The sequence below is a fragment of the Podarcis pityusensis genome, assembly GCF_964106645.2.
Source record: "Podarcis pityusensis genome assembly, chromosome: 11".
Lineage (NCBI taxonomy): Eukaryota > Metazoa > Chordata > Lepidosauria > Squamata > Lacertidae > Podarcis > Podarcis pityusensis.
Genome location: NC_138036.1, coordinates 16,294,327 through 16,316,850, shown reverse-complemented (window position 1 = coordinate 16,316,850; position 22,524 = coordinate 16,294,327). Strand labels below are relative to the sequence as shown.

At 41.0% G+C, this 22,524-nt stretch overlaps 2 protein-coding genes across 3 annotated transcripts in view; one reads left to right on the top strand and one right to left on the bottom strand.

Annotated features, from left to right (window-relative positions):
• TARS1 (threonyl-tRNA synthetase 1) overlaps positions 1 to 22,524 on the bottom strand; it is a 197,297-nt gene that overhangs the window by 48,857 nt on the left and 125,916 nt on the right. The gene's annotated exons all lie outside the window — the stretch shown is intronic.
• The window catches only part of NPR3 (natriuretic peptide receptor 3), a 54,249-nt gene that overhangs the window by 3,074 nt on the left and 28,651 nt on the right, over positions 1 to 22,524 (top strand). For both annotated transcript variants that reach the window (XM_080973536.1, XM_080973535.1), the window contains exons 2-3: positions 6,312 to 6,434; positions 8,290 to 8,456. In XM_080973536.1, coding sequence (XP_080829662.1) covers positions 6,312 to 6,434; positions 8,290 to 8,456 — 290 coding nt within the window. The remainder of the gene's footprint in view (positions 1 to 6,311; positions 6,435 to 8,289; positions 8,457 to 22,524) is intronic.

Below are 22,524 nucleotides of genomic sequence, written 5' to 3'. Positions count from 1 at the left end.
ATACCCAACTAGGTCAGATTAGACCTACTGAAATCAATAGACTAAAATTAGTCCAGAGGACCTACTCTTCAGTTTGCCGTAGTTGGCTGAAACTCAAATATTTTGCTGCTTTTCATATGCTGTTAGGGGATTTGCTACACACTTTCTCTTGTGTCCATACATAATGGAAAGTGGTATGAAATAAGAATGCCTTTCCACCCACTCTGTGAATGACTGAGTCAGATATGAACAGTGGAAATCATGGGTGCAGCTGGATTGTAGAGTCTGAATGTGCTACAGACTTTCCTGAATTATTTTGTACAGATATATGCATACATAGATCTGGTACAGTGCCTTAGCTTTTGAGTTTGAGGTAATGAGGCCGTTCAGGTCTCACCTCTGCCCAGTTAATGTAGGTATACAAGGCTCTTGAAAGAGTGAGTCTCCTTCAGAGTTTGGTTTTCTACTAGGTCATTTTCTCCTGTCCTGTTTGTGAAAACAGTTGAGCAGGAATTGCTTGGAATGGATCATTTAGAAAGGATAGTATTTTTGTTGATGTGGAGCACTTCATATGATCCTAGCACAGTAAGTTTGATTGAATGTGGGCTGTATTCAAACAGAGAAAACAGGAACCCCCTGGATGCAGCATGACCCAATGCTCATTTGAGTAGCCTTATTGTGATTTCTATTAGCAAAGCTTAATAAGGCTTTCTAAAACATGTAAGCATGTGTGCTTGTAGTTCCAGCTAATAGCACCTGGACTGTGTGTGACAAGCATGGTGTGATTGCATGGTGTAGAATTGCTAAGAATTGTGACCCAAGCAGTTGTTGTGAGAAGCACATGACTGTAGAAGCAGTCATTGTCTTGGGAATGTAAGGTCAGGGGAGAAGGGAATAAACTTGAGGCTATACATTTCAGCATGCCTTTTATGAAAAAATAAAATAGGAAAGCGAATCCTGTCAGAAGAAATGCCCCAGATAATATAGCAAGAATGAGTTAACGCCAGAGTTCTGTTTCCTGACTTCCTGTGCAACTTTCTCAAAAGTAATGTTCCTGTCTATGCCAGCCACTCTCATTTCCATTTTCTGTTTCTTTGTTTAGATTTGCCAGTGAAGGAACTGGGCCAGGATTTCCCCTTGCATTTCCTTCAAAAGCTGACTCATCCAACATTTCATTACCTGCCTATGTAGAATCTATATGGGCAGGTTATACAATTTTGGAGAATACATTGTATTAAAGATATAACATTTTCTGTGCTTCTCGTTATTGTTTTTCTGTCAGTTACAAATAGTTCTTGTTTGGAGCTTTCGGGCCAACTACTCTCAATAGCAGCAGAGTCTAATCTTCTGTGGTGTTTCCTGTTTTTATTCAGAGTAGGAAGTTGTTCTCTGGTAGGTCATACCCTGTTGGCTTTTGGACTTCTTGAGTTCAGCAGGGGTAGCAGGAAGCACAGGAGTCAGATTTACAATGAATGGGGATTGAGATATACTCCACTGAAACTTCAGATTGATCCCTCTGGGTTGTTCATTGCATTTGCTTGTCATCTGTTACACAAGAGACACCACAAAGCCTGACTTCCGAACTGCCTTGGGATATGTATTAAAAATGCCCTGGCTCATAGTTATTCCTGATCATGTCCACATCTCTCTTCTCATTTATAAATGTGTGTTTCTTCTGAAGCAACAGTTGAACATTTACATATTGTAACTTTACGCTGTTGTACAGAAGAAAGAAGTTTACTGCATTGTCACTCTAGAAAAATCAGCTTGCAGGTGCAGGATGCAGATAAAACACCCTCTTGTAACATTTGGGGAGTGGAGTAGGCTATGGAATAGAGATGTCAAGGGCTGTTGAAATGTTTCTCTGCATCCCTAGCACACCACAAAAAATCCCAAGTGTCTGAATGAAAGCTTTCCACTTGTGCGGATAGACTAAGCAGGGGCTATGTCTGCCTTAGAATCTTGTTCAAATGGCTTCTTGATTACGTAATTATAAACCTTCACACATACTTTATTGGGGCAGACTGACACTTGCATTGGATTATAAAGCTGGTATTGGCTTGCTTCATATGACAGTGACTAGGGTTACTTCTTTCAAAGTCTACTTATATTAGACAAACTGTCTTCTTTCTTTTGGTATTTTAAAAGTGCACTGTGTACTGTAAATTGCTAGCTCAAGGTGGAACTAAACATTTGAGAGTAAACATGGGATTTTCAGCTGTGTGTTTGAAGTCCAAACATGAGAGAGGGGCATATACAGTAGAGAAGTGGGAGATGTGGAGCAGTGGGGGTGTTTAACTTTTCCCTGCTCCTTCCAACTTTATTCTTATCATCTCTACCCCAAGCAGGACATCCAAGACATGCTTTCCTAGGAAGTGGGGGAAAGCAGACACAACAGGAAGTTGCAGAGTGAGGTCAGGGCAGGGTTAAGCACCTCTTCCAATTCCCTCTCGTAGCTCCTGCAAATGTCAACCCACCTCTGCCTTGTATATTAAGAGCAAAAAGGAATTCCCAGTACATTTCTAGTTTCACCATCAGACAAGAGCCATGTTTGCACATTGTAGTTCAATCCCTGGATCAGACATAACTCTCAGCTAGGGATTATGGGTTGTTTCCTGCATGTGTGAGCAGAGATTAGTCTTAACAGCCCAGAAAGGAATATTTACAGTAAACCATTAACTATAGCTTACCGTTACATGTAACTGAGCCATCATATTTTGTGGAAAGTGAATAAATTCAACTTTTTATTCAAGCCAAGGACCCCTCCTGTTTGATTTAAGCATCCCCTGTTGTTGTTGTACTATATAATAATAGTTCCTTAGCAATCAGCCTCTTTTTCAAGGTCTTTCATTTGAAGAATGCAAAAACCCCATGAGCGTATCCAAAAGGAAATGTTGGATGGACAGCAACAAATATGATGCTTAACCTTTCATTCTTTTATAGTGACTCTGCCTATGTTAGGAGTGTGAGAGATGTTTTCTTTTGGCCATGCTGAATATAGAGTCTCTTCCCCCTCAACCTTGGAGAGATCCCGTTGAGTATTGCATAAATAACAAAGGCATTTAGTGGAAGGAACCATCAGGGGAGCACATGGATTCCTGACTCTCACATTTGTTCAGCAATACGCTCATCAATTTAGAAAATCAAGCAACTGGGAGACAAACAGCTTGGAAAACATTTTGTTGTTGTTCTTGCTGTTGAAAACTTAGATACAATAAATGGATTTAATAATCATTTCTTAGTGTGATCTTTAGTGATATACATTTTGGGTGGAAAATGGTGGATACAATTAATTACAAAATCCAGGGCTTGAGGTGTAAGTATTGGGGGATCTGGGTCGACCCCAGTCACTTACAAGGACTGAAATGTGGGTTGGTTTTTAGACTGAACAAATGAATGGAACAAAGCCTTCCATGTGACTGCTGCTTATTTCCCCATCCTCCAGGGGTGGGGGAACCTTTTTCACCCTGATGGCATTACATGGCCTCTTGGGCAGCCTCCCAGGGGCCACATGTTAATGGTGGGTAAATATGTCTCTCTTCTTTGTACAGTAGGCTGTTCTGTACCCCTATCATGGCATCTCCTAGCCCCAAGTGCTCATCCCTCCCCCAGTTCATTTCTGATATTGGAGAAAAGCCGGGGAGACAGACTGAAGGAAGATTAACCACATATGGGGAAAAGATTAGTGCCCCACCAGGACCACTGCATGCCCCTTTGCTTTAAAAATAGGACCTTTACTCCCACTATGCACTGTATATATGTTTTGGGGCAGACACTGCAGTTTACAGAAATAATCTGCTGTCATGTGTAGACTGAGCCTCAGTTAACTACACATTAACTATCTCATTTATATGTCAGTAAGAAATAGATAAGCACTATCTTTTATTATACAACGTTGTCTTGAATATAGGACTAAGTAAGCTTTGCAAGTCATATTTATACATTATTAGCTATACTTTTACGCTGTCTGTCCAGCTGTTTTCTGTAGACTACCCACAGCATGTTAAAACCAACAAACAACCACAATTAAAACTCCCAACGGGGTGAAGCAGCAGGTAAATCCCATGTTAAAGATCAGCAACTGGCAGATATTGGGCCCAGTGCTGCTCCCTGAAAAGGCCCCTAGTTACCAACCCAAAGGCAAAATAGGGGCATGAGTCTGGACCTATGACTGTGGTAACAGGACATGCCAGTCACAAGACACTGGAGGATGGTGACTGGGGCCTTGGTCCTCTTTCCTCACTGGGTGTCCTCGTTATTAGGGTCTTCTATAAATGACCAAAAGTAATTAGTCCTATACACTCTCTACCTGTAACATAATGACTTTAATCGGGTGAGAACATGTAATTGCAGTGATGGTGGATAGTTGATATCATTAGCTCATCTGTGGTTTGTTGTGCATGATTTATCAATACTTGAATTCTTCAGTGCTTTTAGTCAATCTTGCTAATTGATACTTGAGGAATAACTTTGATTCTGCTTACTTAATGGCAGATTAAATATATATAGGTTAGAAATGAGTGGGTATTTTTGAAGGAAATCCAGCAAAACTTGTTTGTAGCTAGAAAGTGGTCCATGCATGCGCTGGATTTTGCTTGTATAAGTTGTATGTGTGCATCTGAAGCTGGCAGCTTGTTAGGAGATTAAACTACAGGCCTGCACCAAGCAGGAGATTGGACTAGATGACCTACAAAGCCATTCTCGACTGTTGTGATCCTATGAGACTGTGCGGCCAATGCATCTTTCCAAGTTGAGATACTGCATCTATTGACTCGGCAGTTATTAGCAAACACAGTGCACCCACGGGGTTTCACTTTGTCCTGTGAGGCTTCAGACTGTCCCTCAATCTGAGCAGTTTGCCTTCTGCACCAGAGCCTGTGGTGCTCTAGATGGTGCTGGAATCCAGCTCCCATCAGCCCTATAAAGCCAATGGTCGGATATGATGTGAGTTGTAGTTCAACATTATCTGGAGTGCCATAGATTCCCTGCTAGCAGAAGGCCTGTAAATTCCTTCTGGTCCATGAGCATATCATTTGCTTCCTCTTTGCCTCCATGCTTTGCCTTGTCTGCCTCTTTGTTGATGAGCAGCCTTCTGCTTGCCCAACTCAGCTGTGGCCATTGCTGCAGACTGACTGCCCTGATTAGTGATTCTGTCAATGCAGAGACTCCCTTAATCAAAGTATAAATTATGAAGCCAATTTTCATTAATTAATTTGACAGTTCTTTTCCATGTGTAGCCATTTTAGGTTTTAGGTTCAGCACAGATAAGATTTCAGTTGTGATCTTTGTTTTAGGTTTAAAGTGTCTGGCGAAAGCAGACAGGTTTTCTCACACAATCTAAAATACTTTTCTTACCATGTCACAGGTTTTTGAAGATGTTCCAGTTCTCTTGATTTAGATCTGGTGAAGTTTTAGCAATTTAATTTCTGTAACTCAATCATTCTACAGGATTTGTTATCACTGATCTTAGTTATTCAGATTAAAGCAGCCTTCCCCAGCCTGGTGCCTGTCAGACTACAAGTGCCACCAGCCCCAGCCAAGTGCTATGTTTTCCAAAACTTCTGGAGGGAACCAAGTTGGAAAGTGCTGGATTAAAGGAGAAGGTTGTAGCATTACGATCTAGGAATGCCTAGTTCACAATGCCCAGGAAAGAGTACACAACTACGTTTTAGTCATTGAAATTAATGAGCATGACTAAGTTATGTCCATTAATTTCAGAGGGTCTACTTTGAGTAAATCATAGCAGACTACCACCCTAAGTCTTAAGAATCACAGCACCCCTCCTTTCCTGCACATTATTAAACATCATGGGTATGATCCAGCCAATGTGAAGTGTTTTTAAATGCTTTCCAGGAAATATCATAACATATACTTATAATGGTATTTTAAAATGCTTAACTTTAATTGGATTGTCCCCTAACTATGTATTGTTAAATGTTCCAACTATTTAAGTCTTCCCTCCAATAAATAAAAAATACACCATTGCATGAAATATTTAAAATGTAGATGATGAAATTGATGTTTAAAACCCCCACAAACATTATGTCAATGAAAAGCCTGACAATAATAGGCCATCGAGGGTGGTATTTTCAAATAAGCCTAGCATAATTAGGAGCTGGGCTTCTGCAGAGTGGCAGTGAAATTTGTCCCATTGGTTGCTATATTTTCCTTTGAAACCCCTAGCCTTGTTGCTGGCTGTTATATCCAAGATTTTGAAAAGCAACTGGAGGACATTTTATGTCCTTATCTCCAGCTGTACATAAATTTGACAATCTGTTTCCAGTAGTTTGAGGAATAGTTTCTTATCTGTGTTTTCCATTTCTTTTCACCAGTTGTGATCATGTGTGCCAGCAGTGACGCAATAAGGAACATCATGTTGGCTGCACATCGGCAAGGAATGACCAATGGAGACTATGCTTTCTTCAGTATTGAACTCTTCAACAGTTCATCATATGGTAATGTGGTTTCTTTCCTCTGGTGGGTTTAAGGCTTTTATAAACAAAGCAAAGTTTTAAAGATCACTTTAGTCTTTAAGTTTGTAAGTCTTAAAATATGCCACATAGCATTGTCTCTTCTAACACTTATTAGTATCCACTTGGATTATGAAATTAGAAAGGGGGGGCAAGGTTTTAAAAGTTCAGTGTATAAAGAGAAATTGGTGACGCAAAAAAGAGCTAAGACTGGGATGAGAGATGATAGCCATCTTCAAATATCTCAAGGGCTGTCATGTGGAAGATGAGGCAAGCTTGTTTTCTCCTGCTCCCGAGGTTAGGACCCAAACCAATGAATTCAAGTTACAAAAAAGGAGATTCCCACTAATCACCAGGAGGAATTTTCTGACAGTTGAACTTTCTGTTCAACAGTGGAATGGACTCTCTTGAAAGGCAGTGGACTCTTTCATTGGAAGTTTTTAAGCAGAGGTTGGATGGTCATCTGTCATGGATGCTTTAGTTGAGATTCCTGCATTGCAAGGGTTGGACTAGATGGCCTTTGGGTACCTTCCAACTCTACAATTATGATTCTATGAAATGTATGAAAAACTGATAGCCTTTTATTTATTTTTTAATTTGTTTTCCCCTCTGCCCTCAAGGAGTTCAGAGCTGGATTTGAGCCCTGTGAGATAGCTTATGTTGAGAGACAGTAACTTGTCTGGAACCACCAGTATGCTTCATATGCCAAGCCAGTGTCAATTTGAACATGTGTCCCCATTGGACAACCACATTATCATATGGGAAGTTTGATCCATACATGTTGCTGCAGCCTCTGGCTGCTCAGGCAAGATAATGAGCATGGGGTTGATCTTCATGACCTCAAAGATTACTTCCCATTCTATGAGTCTGTGATTTCAAAGGCCTGGCTTGTTCTGAAGCTATTTAACCATAGTTTTCCATTTCAAATAAGGAAAGGGGCTCATTCATTTCTCAACTGATTAATCAAAGGTACGCTCATCCAAACATCCTCATAGAATCCTACTAGACTGGAGGTAGAGGAATGATGTGGATTATTTGCTCAATTCATCACCAAGCAGCAAAGCCTCAAGGTGGCTTATATTATAAGAGCAACAATTATTTTTTTTTTAAAGACACAATCATCCAAATTGCTAAATATAACCACCACAATAAGCAGACACACTCCCCACCCACTTCACCCCTCTAGACATATTTTTCTTTTCTCTTTTCCGCTCTTAAATTCTTTTTGATTCTTTTTTCTTATTCATTAGTGTAAATTTCCAGTTGTAAAAATTAGGTTTCCAGGGAGATTATAGCAGTTGTGTTGTGGCACTCTGTTGTCTGTATTGCCAGTGCACAATGTTATTGCTGAAAAAATGAAATAAAAACAAGCATATCTCTTGGGACCCCCCAAAAAGGGAAATGTTTCTTTGTTTCCCTTTCTTAGGTCCCAAGAGCTATGCTTGTTTTCATTTCATTTTTGTCCTGAACTTCCTGTAAAGAATGTCAGACTTTTGCCACACATCTCACCCTTGAAAACAGCATGCTTCCTTTTTCTGTAGTACAGTGTGTAGCCTTTTGTTTTAAAAAACTGCATTAATGAATCATGCAGGGTACAATCCATCCACATTTACTTTCAATGGGAGAGATTTGATAAGGTGTTTGATGCTCTCATAGGTAATAAGTGTGATTTAAAAGTGTTTAAGTTTGGTGGCTTGTGCGTCTTTGTTAGCAGGACAACATCCTTTAAATCTCTGGCTGCCCCCAGCAACACATGGGGAATACAGCAGGACGAAAGGGGGAAAACGAGCTCTTTATGGTAACTGGCTTGGAATTGTAAATATTTTTATTTCTCCCTTAGGTAATGGCTCATGGAAGAGAGGAGACAAATACGACCTTGAAGCAAAGCAGGCGTACTCATCCCTCCAGACAGTCACACTACTGAGGACAGTGAAACCTGAATTTGAGAAGTTTGCCATGGAGGTGAAAAGTTCTGTACAGAAACAAGGAATCCATGATGATGATTACGTAAGTGCCCGATTATGAGGCTAGAGATTTTGGCATCATAAAAGCACCCACCTAATTAAATCAGAGGTGACAAAGTGGCCTTTTCTGAATTGGACCAAATTGTCGGAGTGTTCAGCTACTTTTTCAGAACACTTTTCCTGGTAGCCTTAAAAAAAGCAACCCCACTTGCAAGTGAAAATTGCTCTTTCTGTTTGTTCACAGTCATCTGGAACAGAGTTCCTTTCATCTTCATCTGTCTTGCTCATCATGAGGCTTTTAAGGGATGATGTGGTGAAGAAACTGGTTCTGTAACCCTTACTGTTTCTCTGCGTCAGGACTTCCTTAGTTTTCCATTTAGCTCCAGGTTTCCCTGAGTTATCTCAAAAGCCATTCCAGCAGAGAACCAAGTTATCCTCTAGCTCCTTGTCACCTTATCAAATAATTTATTGCAGTCAATCAACAAACTGCATTCCTTCCCACTTGTGTTGATGGATGATACTGGGGAACATAAACCATGCCATGAATCCTTTCCACCACTTGAGACCTTTTCTCACTCCTTTCTCTGTAGTTGTAGCTGGGTTCTATTACAAAGTACCTGAATGAACTTTATCTGCTCTCTTGACTTGAACAGGCTCTCAGACCAAATTTGAGAAGTCTTGTTTTGCCATTGTAACTTTTTTCTTCTTGATGATCTTTGCATCTCTTTCTCTCACTCTCTTTATATTAGTTAAGGTGCATTTTAGATGCATTTATGTCTGCTCATGCAAAGGTACACTGGGAAAATGTGGAACCTATCAAAAGTGAAGGGGGAGGAACAAGGTTTCTCAGATGCAGCTTGTGAGATTTGCGTTTTACTTCCTTAATTGTATTACAGAAACATCTTCCAGTTTATTATAATATCCTGAAAAGAGCTCTTTTGCACTCACAACTATTCTGAACCCAGAAATATCAGCATTGGAGTATCTAATACTGCTGTCGTGGTCTTGGATCCAGACAGAGACATAGTTAGTGCTCCATCAGGGGAGGACATAACAGAGGAGGTTTATATTGTAAACCGCCCTGTGATCCTCGGATAAAGGGTGGTATATAAATTTAATTAACTAAATAATAATAACAAACCCAAGGAAGACCCTATATCTGGAACATTTCAAGAAGCAGCCACTGAGGCAGTTCTTCTGGTGGAGACTTCCTGAGATGAAGAGAAGGCACAACAGTCTGTCTCCAAAATGGTCAAAGGCCTGGAAACGATGCCTTATGAGGAACGGCTAAGAGAGCTGGGCATGTTTAGCCTGGAGAAGAGGAGGTTAAGGGGTGATATGATAGCCATGTTCAAATATATAAAAGGATGTCACATAGAGGAGGGAGAAAGGTTGTTTTCTGCTGCTCCAGAGAAGCGGACACGGAGCAATGGATGCAAACTACAAGAAAGAAGATTCCACCTAAACATTAGGAAGAACTTCCTGACAGTAAGAGCTGTTCGACAGTGGAATTTGCTGCCAAGGAGTGTGGTGGAGTCTCCTTCTTTGGAGGTCTTTAAGCAGAGGCTTGACAACCATATGTCAGGAGTGCTCTGATGGTGTTTCCTGCTTGGCAGGGGGTTGGACTCGATGGCCCTTGTGGTCTCTTCCAACTCTATGATTCTATGATTCTATGATTCTATTCTATGATTCTAATCCCCAGGGACTTTGCTTCTTTTATCCTCTGGCTCCCAATCATGGTTTCTTGCCTGTATCACTTGATACCAAAGACTCCACCCCAGAACTTATCTCAGCTCTTTGCATTCTGCTGCAATCACACACACACACACACACACAAACAAACAAACACACACACCGGCATGCCAGTCCCTGAGGCAGCAGAAAACACCACTTCAGTCAAAGGCAGGTTGCAAAAACAAAGCATCTCTTTGAGTACTGATTTCCTCCAGGGATGTGGGGCCCATGGCACAGACCGCCCTGCCTAGTTATATTTGCCCTCATGAGAGTTCAGGTCAGTACTGGGGTAATATACTGGATTGCCCGTCCTTGGCACTGATCATTTGCCTTCGCTTGGCTCCAGCTCCCACCATCGCTGTCCCAGGTTCTGACACCAGCCATCTCTCTTTTATTCATTTATTTTATTCCATTTATGAGTCATTTAATTTTTAAAAAAAATCTCTAGGCAATTATGCTTGCCTGCTTGGCTCTGCGGCCCGCCTGTGGCTATTGCTATAAGTACTTTCCTGGCTATCCTGACTGCTGCTATGGCGTAGCTCCTCTGCAGCGTCAGTTATGAACAGCGCTTGAGCAAAAAATGTTGTTCTCCATCCATGGGTGAGGCCTGTCTGTACAGGAGATGAATAATGATTCAGTTCCTAGAGTGTAAGTAACAGCTGTTTGTAGATAGTGCAATGTGATTAAGAGGAAGATAATTCCAGGTTAAAGATTCAAAATGGTCAGTCCAAAACAATTAGCAGAAACATCCGTTGTCGCCGTTTTCTGTTTTTAAATTATAACTTGGTTGCAATTTTCCTTAACATTAAAAGTAAAATGAAATGAAATGTATACTGTTCGGGTGGCATCCAATTGGTGCCCCTCTGCTAGCGGAATGCATTCCGAGCAGAAAAGGGAGGGAGGGAATTTTCCGCTTTGCCCCTGCAGTCCCTTAAAATCTGCCCCCTAAAACTAAGACCCCCAGGGTGGATTATATTGGGGGGGGGGGAGGAAATAGCACAAAATTGCCCCCCTCTCTGTCCACTTCCAGATGCCTTCTGTCAGCACAGGGCACCAGCTAGATACCACCCTTTTCTGTAGGGGAGAAATTACTTCCTGAAAACCCCCCAAGTGTTTTATCTTGTGAAGATTTTAGGCATGGAACATAAAGAAACATAACAATGGGGACACATGTAAAGTTCTTTAATAAACCCTTTAAGAAATGCCAAGTTCCTTGATAAATATTCCATTGTATGTCAGTGAATGAAGTGTTCTTAGATGTTCCAGAGACACTTTCAGCAAGTGATTTCAAATATTCCGTGTTAAATCCAGGCAGTTGCCCATTGGTATTAGTGCAAGACTTTTCCACTACAGCAATTTCCATTCTCTACACTGGCTTTATATTGCAGCTCCTGAATGCAGCATTTGACAGGCAGGGTGTCAGAGGATTTTGTTTTTGTTGTTTTTTAAAAAACACCCCACCAGAGTTTTGCCTGTTCGGAGGCGCTGAACCATAATCTCGGCTGTTTCACCTTCTTTTTCCCCATGGGAACACCCTCTATGGAGCTCTGTTAGGAATAAAAGTTCTGTGTCAGATGTGGCACAGCCCTCATTGAAAGTCTACCAACTCCTTGTAGTTGTAGATAGTGGAAGCAATCATTTGGAACTAAAATCCATTTTGTATGTCCCTCCACAAAAGGTTAATGGGACACAGTACATCTAGTAATTTCTAATGCCCCCCCCCCCAAATGCAAATCATTTTTAGCAGCAGACCTTTAAATCTGTTTTATACAGATTTGGGTTTAAAGCTCCACTGTAATTAAACTTCTTAGGACATGTGAAGGTTTCTTTTCTTTTTTGAACCAAAGGGGCGGGGAGCTTCTGCCCCACCCCACCGCCCAGGCCAGGAGCCATACAGAACATGGTCTGTGTGAGAACATGATAGGCCATTCAGGAGAGGTGTATAATGCTATATTTTGCTAAGATGTCTGAAAATGTTGCTTTGAATGGTAGCTGTCCTCCTAGCATTTAATGCCAAACTGCTACAAGTGTTAGCAACCTCAGTATGGTGTCACATTGACATCATACATTTAATGCAAACATGGTTTACCCTAAAATAATTGTGCAAACCATAGTCCCCCCCCCCAAACAACAAACCCCAGCTCCCTAAACAAACTACAGTTCACAGGAATATTTGGGGGGAAGTCAATGTGCTTTAAGAAAATGTTGTGAGCATGACCTAAGAGAACATAGGAGTTCAGTCATAGCGTTGAAAAGGGAGAGGAGACAGGGAAGTTGCACATTGGAGTTCCACAAGTAATAAACCTAATTTAAGGCCATCTACATACCTCCCAAGGACTGTACTAGAAATTTATATTAGGATGTTGGCATTGGAATATGAATAACAATATACCATAGCAGCATTAGGGTCCCAGGGTAGAAATGGCTGGATCAGTCTACTTCTTAGTCTGTTTTCGTTGCATGTGTTAGTTATTGAATCCATCCTGTACTTTACATTGCATTAGTGAATTTTTGAAACTAAAAAGCACATTAAAGTTTGTGTTTAAACATGAGCATCATATTCAACATACTTGCATACAGTGGTACCTCAGGTTAAGTACTTAATTCGTTCCGGAGGTCCGTTCTTAACCTGAAACTATTCTTAACCTTAACTTAAGCACCACTTTAGCTAATGGGGCCTCCTGCTGCCGCCGCACCGCCGGAGCACAATTTCTGTTCTCATTCTGAAGCACAGTTCTTAACCCAAGGTACTATTTCTAGGTTAGCGGAGTCTGTAACCTGAAGCGTATGTAACCCGAGGTACCACTGTATTTGAAAAGTGGTTGAAGAGCTGTCTTTAACATTTTAATCCCTTTTCAAAAAACAGTCAAAGTAACCACTCCAAGCATATCTGCCTCCACAACTGTGTGTACTGTTGCAGTTAACCATCTTCCCCCACACCTGATCACAGGGATCTTGTCAGTTCTATTTCAAACACAGTCTTGGTGGCAGAAATGCTTTGTTCTGATTCATGAGTTAGTCTGGGAGGAGCATGTCAGGCCAATTTGGGGGGAAGATTTTGGTTCCTCCTTGGTTCATATCCAACAGATGCAGCTGATTTCAGTGAAATGTACTTGTTGCAAGTTAGTTTTAATCTGTCCGGAATACTGAATTCCAAGAAAGTCCAAGGATGCCTTCCTGAGGAGAGTAGTAGAGCTTCCTAAATAGAAGTCAGTCTTCCTCAGTTACAGCCAGTTGGCCAATATATTATTGTTAGTCTCTCATCAAACTGGAATTTCCTGTGCGAGCAAATCTTAACACTGAACAGGTAACAATGTTTCTCTCAACTGTACTTCTTTCACAATTGAAACACTGTGTTAGTATAAAGCAACTGTAAGGTAGACTGCATCTGCAAATGTAGTTGATAACCTGTTTCCAGGGTCCTTAAAGTGATACAGATATCCTCTTGCATTGTCTTGCCATTGCTGTCTTGCCAGTCTAATAACGAGGCAGTAAATCAGTATGGAGTAATATTAATGTAAACTTGAATTATTTAAACACGTGCTGTAGGATTTATTTATTTTTTAAGCATAGCTTTGTAAAAAGCAAAACTGAACAGGCCCTGAATTGCTGCCTGATGGGGAAACCCCAAAAATATTAACTCTAGACAGTATTCTCACCTGAAACACCCAGCTTTGTTAGGGCCCTTTAATATTAGGTGACCATGTGATTTCAAGTGCCTCACAATAAATAAGCACACTTGCGTTTGATTTCCCATTCTGAAAACAGCATAACAGGAAAGATTGTCAATGAAAGCTGCTGCATTTGTTCATAATTGTGTGTATGTTATCTCAAGTCCTGCTAACAAAAGCATAAAGAGTTGATTTACAGTTTTTCATTCTGCCTTGGTGCAAAAGAATACAACCTTGGCCTTGAATAGGAACTCTGCTCAGAAGGACAGAGAGTTGTTAACAGTTCTCAAGAGCCATCTGCAGTCTTTTAAGCAACACAGTGGAAATAGCAGTATGTTCTCTTAAATCACACAGTAAAATGTAACCTCAAACTACTGCTAATAACATGCAATGGGGGGACAATTCCAATGGTAGTAAGCTGCCATCATAAATACACCTTAACTTTGGACTGTATTGACTCAACAAGCCAAAGGAGGAAAGATGAAAGGCAGGCCTCCTGAAAATGTACTGTAATTCAGTTCTTCTGCTGACTCCTGCCTATTCCCATTTACCTGACAGGTGGTAATATAGCCTTTCTAAAATCCCATAGAGATAGGAAAATAGGATGTCTTCTGATTCTGATGGAAGTTTCTTAATATATTATATGGTTCCATTATTTCCCTCCTGTGATCCTGGAAATTTACATAAAGCTACAATTCTAAGCATGCCTACTCAGAAGTTAAGTCCCACTGAATTCAGTGAAGCTTACTCCCAGGTATGCGAGGTTATGTTTGCAGGCTAATTCACTAATTCAGAAGCATGATGCTTTACAGGCAGGAGCCAAGTGTAGCCTCACCCACATATTCCTTAGCTGGTGGTAAAATTACAAACTGTCATTTTATGACTCCATCTTTAAGCCCTGAGATAGCTATTGTTAAAAGTAAACACCAAAACTACACAAATCTATAGCACAAAGATTTGTTCCCAAGTTGGCATGCCCAGCATACTTAAAGCTTACAGAATCTGGCCCCGAGCATATGAAATTTCTTCTCAATAGTCTATTGTTTTGTAGAGGAAGGTGAACAGTATCTTAAGCAACTGCATAAATCTGGTTCCCTCTAGATTACTATTACTGAACTTTACATAACAGGGCACCCATAAGAGATTTTAATCCATGGATTAGATAGGGTATATGTATAGAAGCTTCAATAATGCCATGGTCTCTTCAAAATATAAGTACCCCACTGTTTGTTTTCTTATCCAAAAGACACTGTACATGTTTACCAAGGGCAGAAGCTGGTTCTGTTTTTCTTAGTTAACAGAAACTACAACCTTTTCAGAATCAAATGACATACATTTGGTTTTGATTTTTGTTTCTTTGAGATGCTGTTGTTGGTTAGATTTTTACCTATACATTTTCCCTGAAGAAGCCCAGAGCTTTACATCACAATGTAAAACAACACAGGATTTAAAACAATGTAAAATACATTTGAAAAGCACCTCAGAGTCAGGGCTTTTGAACCAGACAGGCAGGGAGTGTTGTCCAAGAAGCTGAGGCTGAATGGTCCCCAAGCCCACGTGAACAACAGTTCCTTAAATGAGAGGTGGAAACCTGCCCCATAAAAAGAAGTGCCATAATTCAGGAAAAGACTCCTTCGGAGGCAAGGTCCTCCCCATGAGGAGACCTCTCTCTGATAACAACTGGTAGAATTCAGCAGGACCCTGGTATGGTTCCAGCAGCTCCAGTTCAAAAGTACCTGGGTAGAAGAGCTGTATTTCCATCAGCTACACACCTGGCCTGAACACCTATCTGTGTGGCCACGCTGTGTACTGCCTCTTGTCCTTGGCCTGTGCCCTTGCCTTTATTGCTAGCTGTTTGCCCAGTCCCTGGACTGCTTGTGGGCCTTGTGGACCCTCTCTAGCTGGGACCTGGCCTGAAACAGGACACACGGGGATACTAATGAATGGTCCAGCTGTACTGCCCCAGTCACTATCCTGGCAACCACATTCTGCACCAACTGCATCTTTCAGACCATCTTCAAGCGTAGCCCCATGTGGAGTGCATTGAAGTAGTCCAAATGGAAGTGCTGCAGCGAACTAGCCAGCTGTAGTGGAGCATAAGCATCCCTTACCACAGAAGCCATTTGAGCCTCTAGTGACAGATTGGTATCAAGGAGACTGCACACCTGCTCCTTCAGATGTGCAACCATCCCCAGAGCAGGCTACCTGCCTAATTCCCTAACATGAGAACTGCCTACCCACAGCACCTTCCTCTTAATCATTTTCAGCCTTGGTTTATTGGCTCCCATCCAGCCCACCACCGGCTCCAGCCCCACTTGTCTAGTAGCTGGTACAGCCTTTGCTGATTTATATGGCATGGAGGTAGAGCTGCATGCCATCAGCATACTAATGATACTGTGCTACAAATCCCCAGATGACAGCTTTCAGTGGTTTCATAGCACAAGGGATGGAATAGACCCCTGAGGAACCTTACAGCCTAATAGCCATGGGGTTGAGAAAAAGTTTCCAGTGCTGCTCTCTATAGTTAAGAGTGGAACTACTGCCACACACTGCCTCCAGCTCCTCTGAGTAGCTTCAGAAGAACGTCATGGACAGTTCTGTCAAAAGCCACTTAAAGATAAAAGGTCATCAATTGGGGTAGTCATCCATGTTTCAGTGCTGGAACTGGGTCTGAAGCCAAAATGAAATGGGTCCAGATAATCTTCTTCCTCCAGGCACACCTGCAGTTGGTTAGATGTTAGGAAAGTTGCACATTTCTATTGCTAGCAAAGTGCAATTTGGCTACAAAGGAAGCAGTAGCTGTGGGAAGATGTGTGAATCCCCCACCACAAAACATGCACACAAATTTCCCTTACTGGCTGGAGAACAAGTGTATTGCAACAAATGAAGAATTTGTCCATTCTTCATGCTATAAAACCACAATTTCAATTTTAAAAAAAACATTAATATTATAATATATGAGTGCTGAAGAGGGGTATGATTTGAATATGCATAAGAAAATGAGTGTGTGATGGCTTGTACCCATTATAGTGTTATTATGCCTGTAAAAAGTAAGGACAACCCCAGAGTAAAAATAGATCCTGACATACCTAGTTTACTAAAAATTGTTTTTCAGTTAAAGTTCAGGCACAGTCCATTTTTATTAAATGATTCTGCACTCTTACAGGAAATTGGCTTAGGCTTTGCTTTTCAAAATTATTAATGCTACCTCTGTTACTGGTTTGGGGGTAGAATTTAATAAATGCTGCTTTTATTTCAGATCCAGTATTCTGAGCTGGGATGATTTTATAACCTTGGCTATTTGGCCTTTTGAGGTTAGCAAGGCCACCCATGGCTTGTTTTTTCTTCTCATTTAAAAGCAAGGGGAAAATTAACTAATTTAACAAACATTCCAGCAAGGTTGGCTGGATAGAGCGGGGTTGCATTGTTTGGTGGGATCAGAGTTTTGTCACTCTTAAGAGGCTTTCCGCAACACTAATGTCGGAGAGAATGAAGAGCAGGCCTTATTTGATTTATAACTTTTCTTGTTGAAAGAATGTGCACCAGTGCATTAAATTAATTATTTTAATCAGATATTCTCTCTCTCTCTAATGAGCAGGTCAGTTAGACAACATTTGTCAATGAGAGTTTAAGGCACTGCCAGTCCTCTGAAGCAACAATTTAGCATTGTGTTGATTATCTTTAAAAAGCTACATGGGAGGCAGCAGAAATTGGAATGCTTGTCAGCTGGTCCATAATTTCCATGCCAAATACTCCCACTTATCTGTCTTCCAATTCCCCCAACTTCTCTCTCTCACACACACACACACAGGCACCCCCCCCCAAAAAAAAACATTATCCATTAATTGGGACTATACAGTCACAGAGAGTGGAGGTGATGGAAGATTGCTAAGCACTTCCTAAAAATCTCTTTAAAAGAAAGCAAAAATGTTACATGTTCAGTGGTGTGTGCACCACTTGTCTTTTTCCAAACCAGCCAAGTAGGATTAATGACAGGCAGGCTTTTGTGTCCTCTTTTAAATGCATCAGGAGAGAAAGGAGAGGAAATAAATAGGCTGCTGCCAAGGAATAATTTGTACAAATGAATAGAACTTTTCAGTATCTGGAGTGCTTTGCTAATTGTCTTTGAAAGAATAAAAGCAAACCGCAGATTTGCTTTCAGTGGCAAGAAAAACCGAATTCACATTGCAGCTTATGTTTTGCTGACAGAATCAATCCACTATTAATTAGAAGTTTGTGGCATGACTGTATAGCCACCAAAGTCAGCAAGAGCTTTCCCACTATCTTTCTTGAGAGGATAAAGCCCAAGATATCTGATGTTTACTGACAATGAATAAAATTACACTCTTATTTTTCCTTATGCCCCAATGCATTTTTGTCCCTTGTTTATGTGGACATTTTGAAACAGACTACATCTACCCAGGCCAGGCGCATTCAATGTTATGTTTAGTAGTTTAGCAACCTAATCCTTGGTTTTCAGCATATTATCCCCAGTTGGAATCTCAGAGTGTTAGAACATAGACATCTTTTCCTTTGAATGCAATACTTGGAGACATTTAGAGCAAGTAGGATTGGAAGAAAACTAACCTGGTAGTATATTCAACATATTGTTATAAAGCAGGGATGAGGACCACCTGCAGCCCTCCTGGACTACAAATCCCATCAGCCCCAGCCTGCATGGTCAATGGTCACAGATGATGGAAGTATGTAGTCCAACAGCATCTAGAGGACCACAGGTTCCCCATAGGAACATAACAAGAGCCTTTGGATCAGGTCAATGGCCCATCTTGTCCAGCAACCTGTTCCTGCTGGCACAACCCACAAGCAAAACCCAAGCACAAGAGCACTTTCCTCTCTTGTAGTTTCCAGTAACTTAATATTTAGAAGCATTATTGCCTTCGACCAAGGAGGCAGATCATAGCCACCATGACTAGTAACCACTGCTCTAAGGTATAACCATCCTTGCTGTAAGGTGTTGTTGAGGCTTGGAATTAATTTTATGGTAACATACGGCTAGGGTGTAGGTTAAGTTGTAACTGAAGGATTTTTATACGTTTTTGCAAGGCAGTTTTGATAGATTCACATTCTGCAGACCTAATCAACTTCAAACCCAGGGCATAAGAGCTGTGCCAATGCCAGTTTTTTTCTTTCATAAAATATTTCTGCATTGCTAATCAAAGAGATCCACAGTGGTTTACAAAATCAAAATGAAGCCAACAATAAAATAAGAAAATACAAAATTCATACACCAGCAGTAGCAGATTAGTGGCAGGATCAAAAACAACCACAAAGCAATGTTGAACAAAGACATGGTAACAATCAGCTTTAAATCCTGCCAGAGCTGGAAGATATAGGAGCCACGCGCTCATCACCAAAAGCAGCAATTCAATGTGTAGTCGTCCTCTGTTAATGCTTAGTATTAAGTGTAGCAGTACATCATTGTGCTGTGAGTTTCCACACTTGCACTCCACTGCACTGTCTGCCACTTGTGGATATGGGAACAGTAAGTAATATCAGGTCATGTTTTCTGTAGTACTAGACATTACAGGGGCTGCGAGGGGAAAGAGGAGATGTTGCTTCTGGTAGGAGCCACATAGCTCTTGCTATGCTTACTTCTGGCCTAGAGGGGCATTATTAAGTAGCACATCTATGTGCCAAAAGAAATGTGTGTATATCAACACCGTTGAACTTACTGTGGAATCTTCTTAAAGAATTGCAAATGCTATGGCACAAAATAGATAAAATTCAGTAGAAGGCAACAAATGGATCCTACCTGAGGCATATTTTTGTGGCGTGGGGTCCAACTCTTATTAAAATCTGTGGCCCTTAGCTTGAATGAAATGTGGATTTCATCCTAAGCCTGCAGCCCTTCTGTTTAAGGTAAGTCAAAAAAATATGATGTGGAAAAGGCCCAATTTGTTTTGATGGAGTCCTATTACGGAGTCCTATTATGGACTCATGTATTGTTCACGATTAAAGTTAAACGTTTTGAAAAGGGAGGGCATAGGAAAGATTATGTACAAGCAATGCAACATGTGAAAGAAAAATATACAAAGTAGAATCGGTTCTCTCATGTGCAGTATCCTTCAAGTGTAGCCCTCAGTGCTGGACATGTTGTACCCCAAATGAAGGAACCTGCATTGATATTTGAGTCCATACTGTGGTTTGGTTCTCTGTAATGAAAAGCTGTGTGTTTTGAGCTTTCTGTTTCCATTAGATGCTAAAAACGTCTGTCCCAATGAGAAATCTCCTGAGGGCAATGAGACCTTCTGAGCACTGTGAACCTTTACAGCTATGACTAAACTTATATATTTAGGAACGTTAGGTTTGGAGGAACATTGTACTGTGTTATATGAATGCCTTCATGCTCCCAGTACAAATTCTGTACCTACCCCAATACATTAACCTTTGACTGCTACCATTTCTGACACCTGAAATTTAGGGCCAAACTAGATGTTAAATGCATTTAGCATGCAAGTGTTCTAAAATGCAGCTAATAGCAGCTGATAATTACTGGGGTTGCAAGAGCCGGGGGAATTGTTAAACCTTTCCGCCCTTCATGCAGTTGACAATCACTCTTCTGAGGCCACTGTCTGAATGAGAGAGAATTTCCCATTGATAGACTTTTGTTAGGATCATATTAGGGGAAGAAAGAGTTAAACCCCACCTCTCCACAATACACACTTACACACCACACCAGCAGGTTTGTATTAAAAAGCTTGTGTGTTAAATGCAAAGATGTATTTAATATGACATCTAATTTGTTCCTTAATTCTGCTTCATTCAAATATATAATAACAGTGACTTTCAAAATTCTGGAGTTATGTGTATTTTTTTTTTAAAGAAGTTGAAATGGTACATAATGAAAAGTTAAGCCTGCACTGTTGTGACCTCTCTAGCAAACATTGCAGTGGTGTTTGTAGTGCACAATGGTAGCACACATAACAATTTAAGACAAGACAAGGATGGAGAGCCTGTGGATCTCCAGTTGTTGTTGGACTCCAACTCCCATCAGTCCTAGTTAGCATAGCCAATGGGAGTTACAATGCAACAACATCTAGAAGGCCACCCATCCATGATGTAAGAAGTGCCCTGCTGCATATCAGACCAAAAGCTCATCTAGTCCAGCATACTGTTTTCCATTGTGGCAGGTCAAAATCTGCTAGGGAGCACAAAAGTAAGAGGACTGTCTGCTGCTGCTGCTGCTGTTCCCCCTGGCAATTGGTATTCAAAGATACATTTCCTCTGAACACAGAGGTTTCATTTAGCCACCATGACTCATAGCTGTTGATTGAGCTATCCTCCGTGACCGTGTCTAATCATTTTTAAGGCAACATCTTTAAATTGCACATATTTGCAGGGCTAGATCCTACCTTGTTTTTGTGGCTTTGAATGTTGCGAGAGAGAGAGAAATGCCCTCACCCTGGGCTCCTAAGAAAATTGAGTTTATTAATTTGGGCAGGGTTATGTAATTAATCTATGTTAACTTGGTGTTCCCTGGATATATTTGCAGTCACACCCAGTCCTTCCCCAAAGTCTTAGTGTTGGTTAAACAAAACTAACAATTAAAAATATACTTTAACAATTTAAAACAGCGCTTGTAAAAACACACCAGAATTCCCCGTCCTGAAACCAACAATATTAGAACTCCAAGGCTTACATTTAGTCCCCATTTACTGAAAGCTTGTCCAAACTAGTTGAGTATATGTGCATTCTATTCTTTCTCCAAGCAGCACATAAAGAAGCAGTCCCCAGGTTTAAAAATGGTAAAGCTAGAGGACCCATGGACAGGGGCGTAGGAAGGGGGGGCAGGGCGGCGCGCCCTGGGTGTCATCCCTGAGGGGGTGACAAAAAGGCACACCATGGGGGGCTCGCCCTGCCGCCCCCGTGCGCGGCAACGTGCAGCGGATCACACCGTCACCCCCCGGCGCAGCTCACGCCCCCACCGGGTGCACGGCATGGCCGCTGCTCCGGGTGTTCATGCAGCTAACTCCACCGCTGCCCCTGGACACTTAAGTCCAGTCAAAGGTGACTATGGGGTGCGGCACCCATCTCTGTTTTCAGGCTGAGGGAGCCGGCGTTTGTCCACAGACAGCTTTCCGGGTCATGTGGCCAGCAGAACTAAACCACTTCTGGCACAATGGAACATATCCAGTAATGGAACATCCTATGCACCTTCAAACCATTAGTTTGGTCCTGTGGTACTTTAAGACTTTATAGTACTATTTTCTGTGTACCCAAAACCAAAATATAAACTTTTGATTATCTGGATTCGAAGTTCTTGCAATACAGCCTCAAACTGAGAGAATGAAACACAAGAAAGCTATGCCTGTGTGTTTTGAATAGGAATGGACAGATCTGTCTGATTTGATTTCAGGTCAGTTTCACATGTGTTCATTCATAAGGCAGTTTTGCCTTGATTATACATTAATGTGATATATTTTTTAAAAAAAGTATGAAGATAAATATTTAAATATTTAAATGCATATGTTATTCCATATGTATCTCAAACATTTTTAACTACATTTTTTATAGTGGTTCATGCATGTCTAAGGTTACTTTAGCCTTAATTACACATTTTTAATTGGTTTTGGTATGTTTTTAGAACTCCATTGCAAAATTCAGGACATGCTCCAATCTATGTATTAATCTAGGAGGTGTGAATTAGGTCAGTTCACTTAAAAATGCAGGATGAAATTTTCCTCC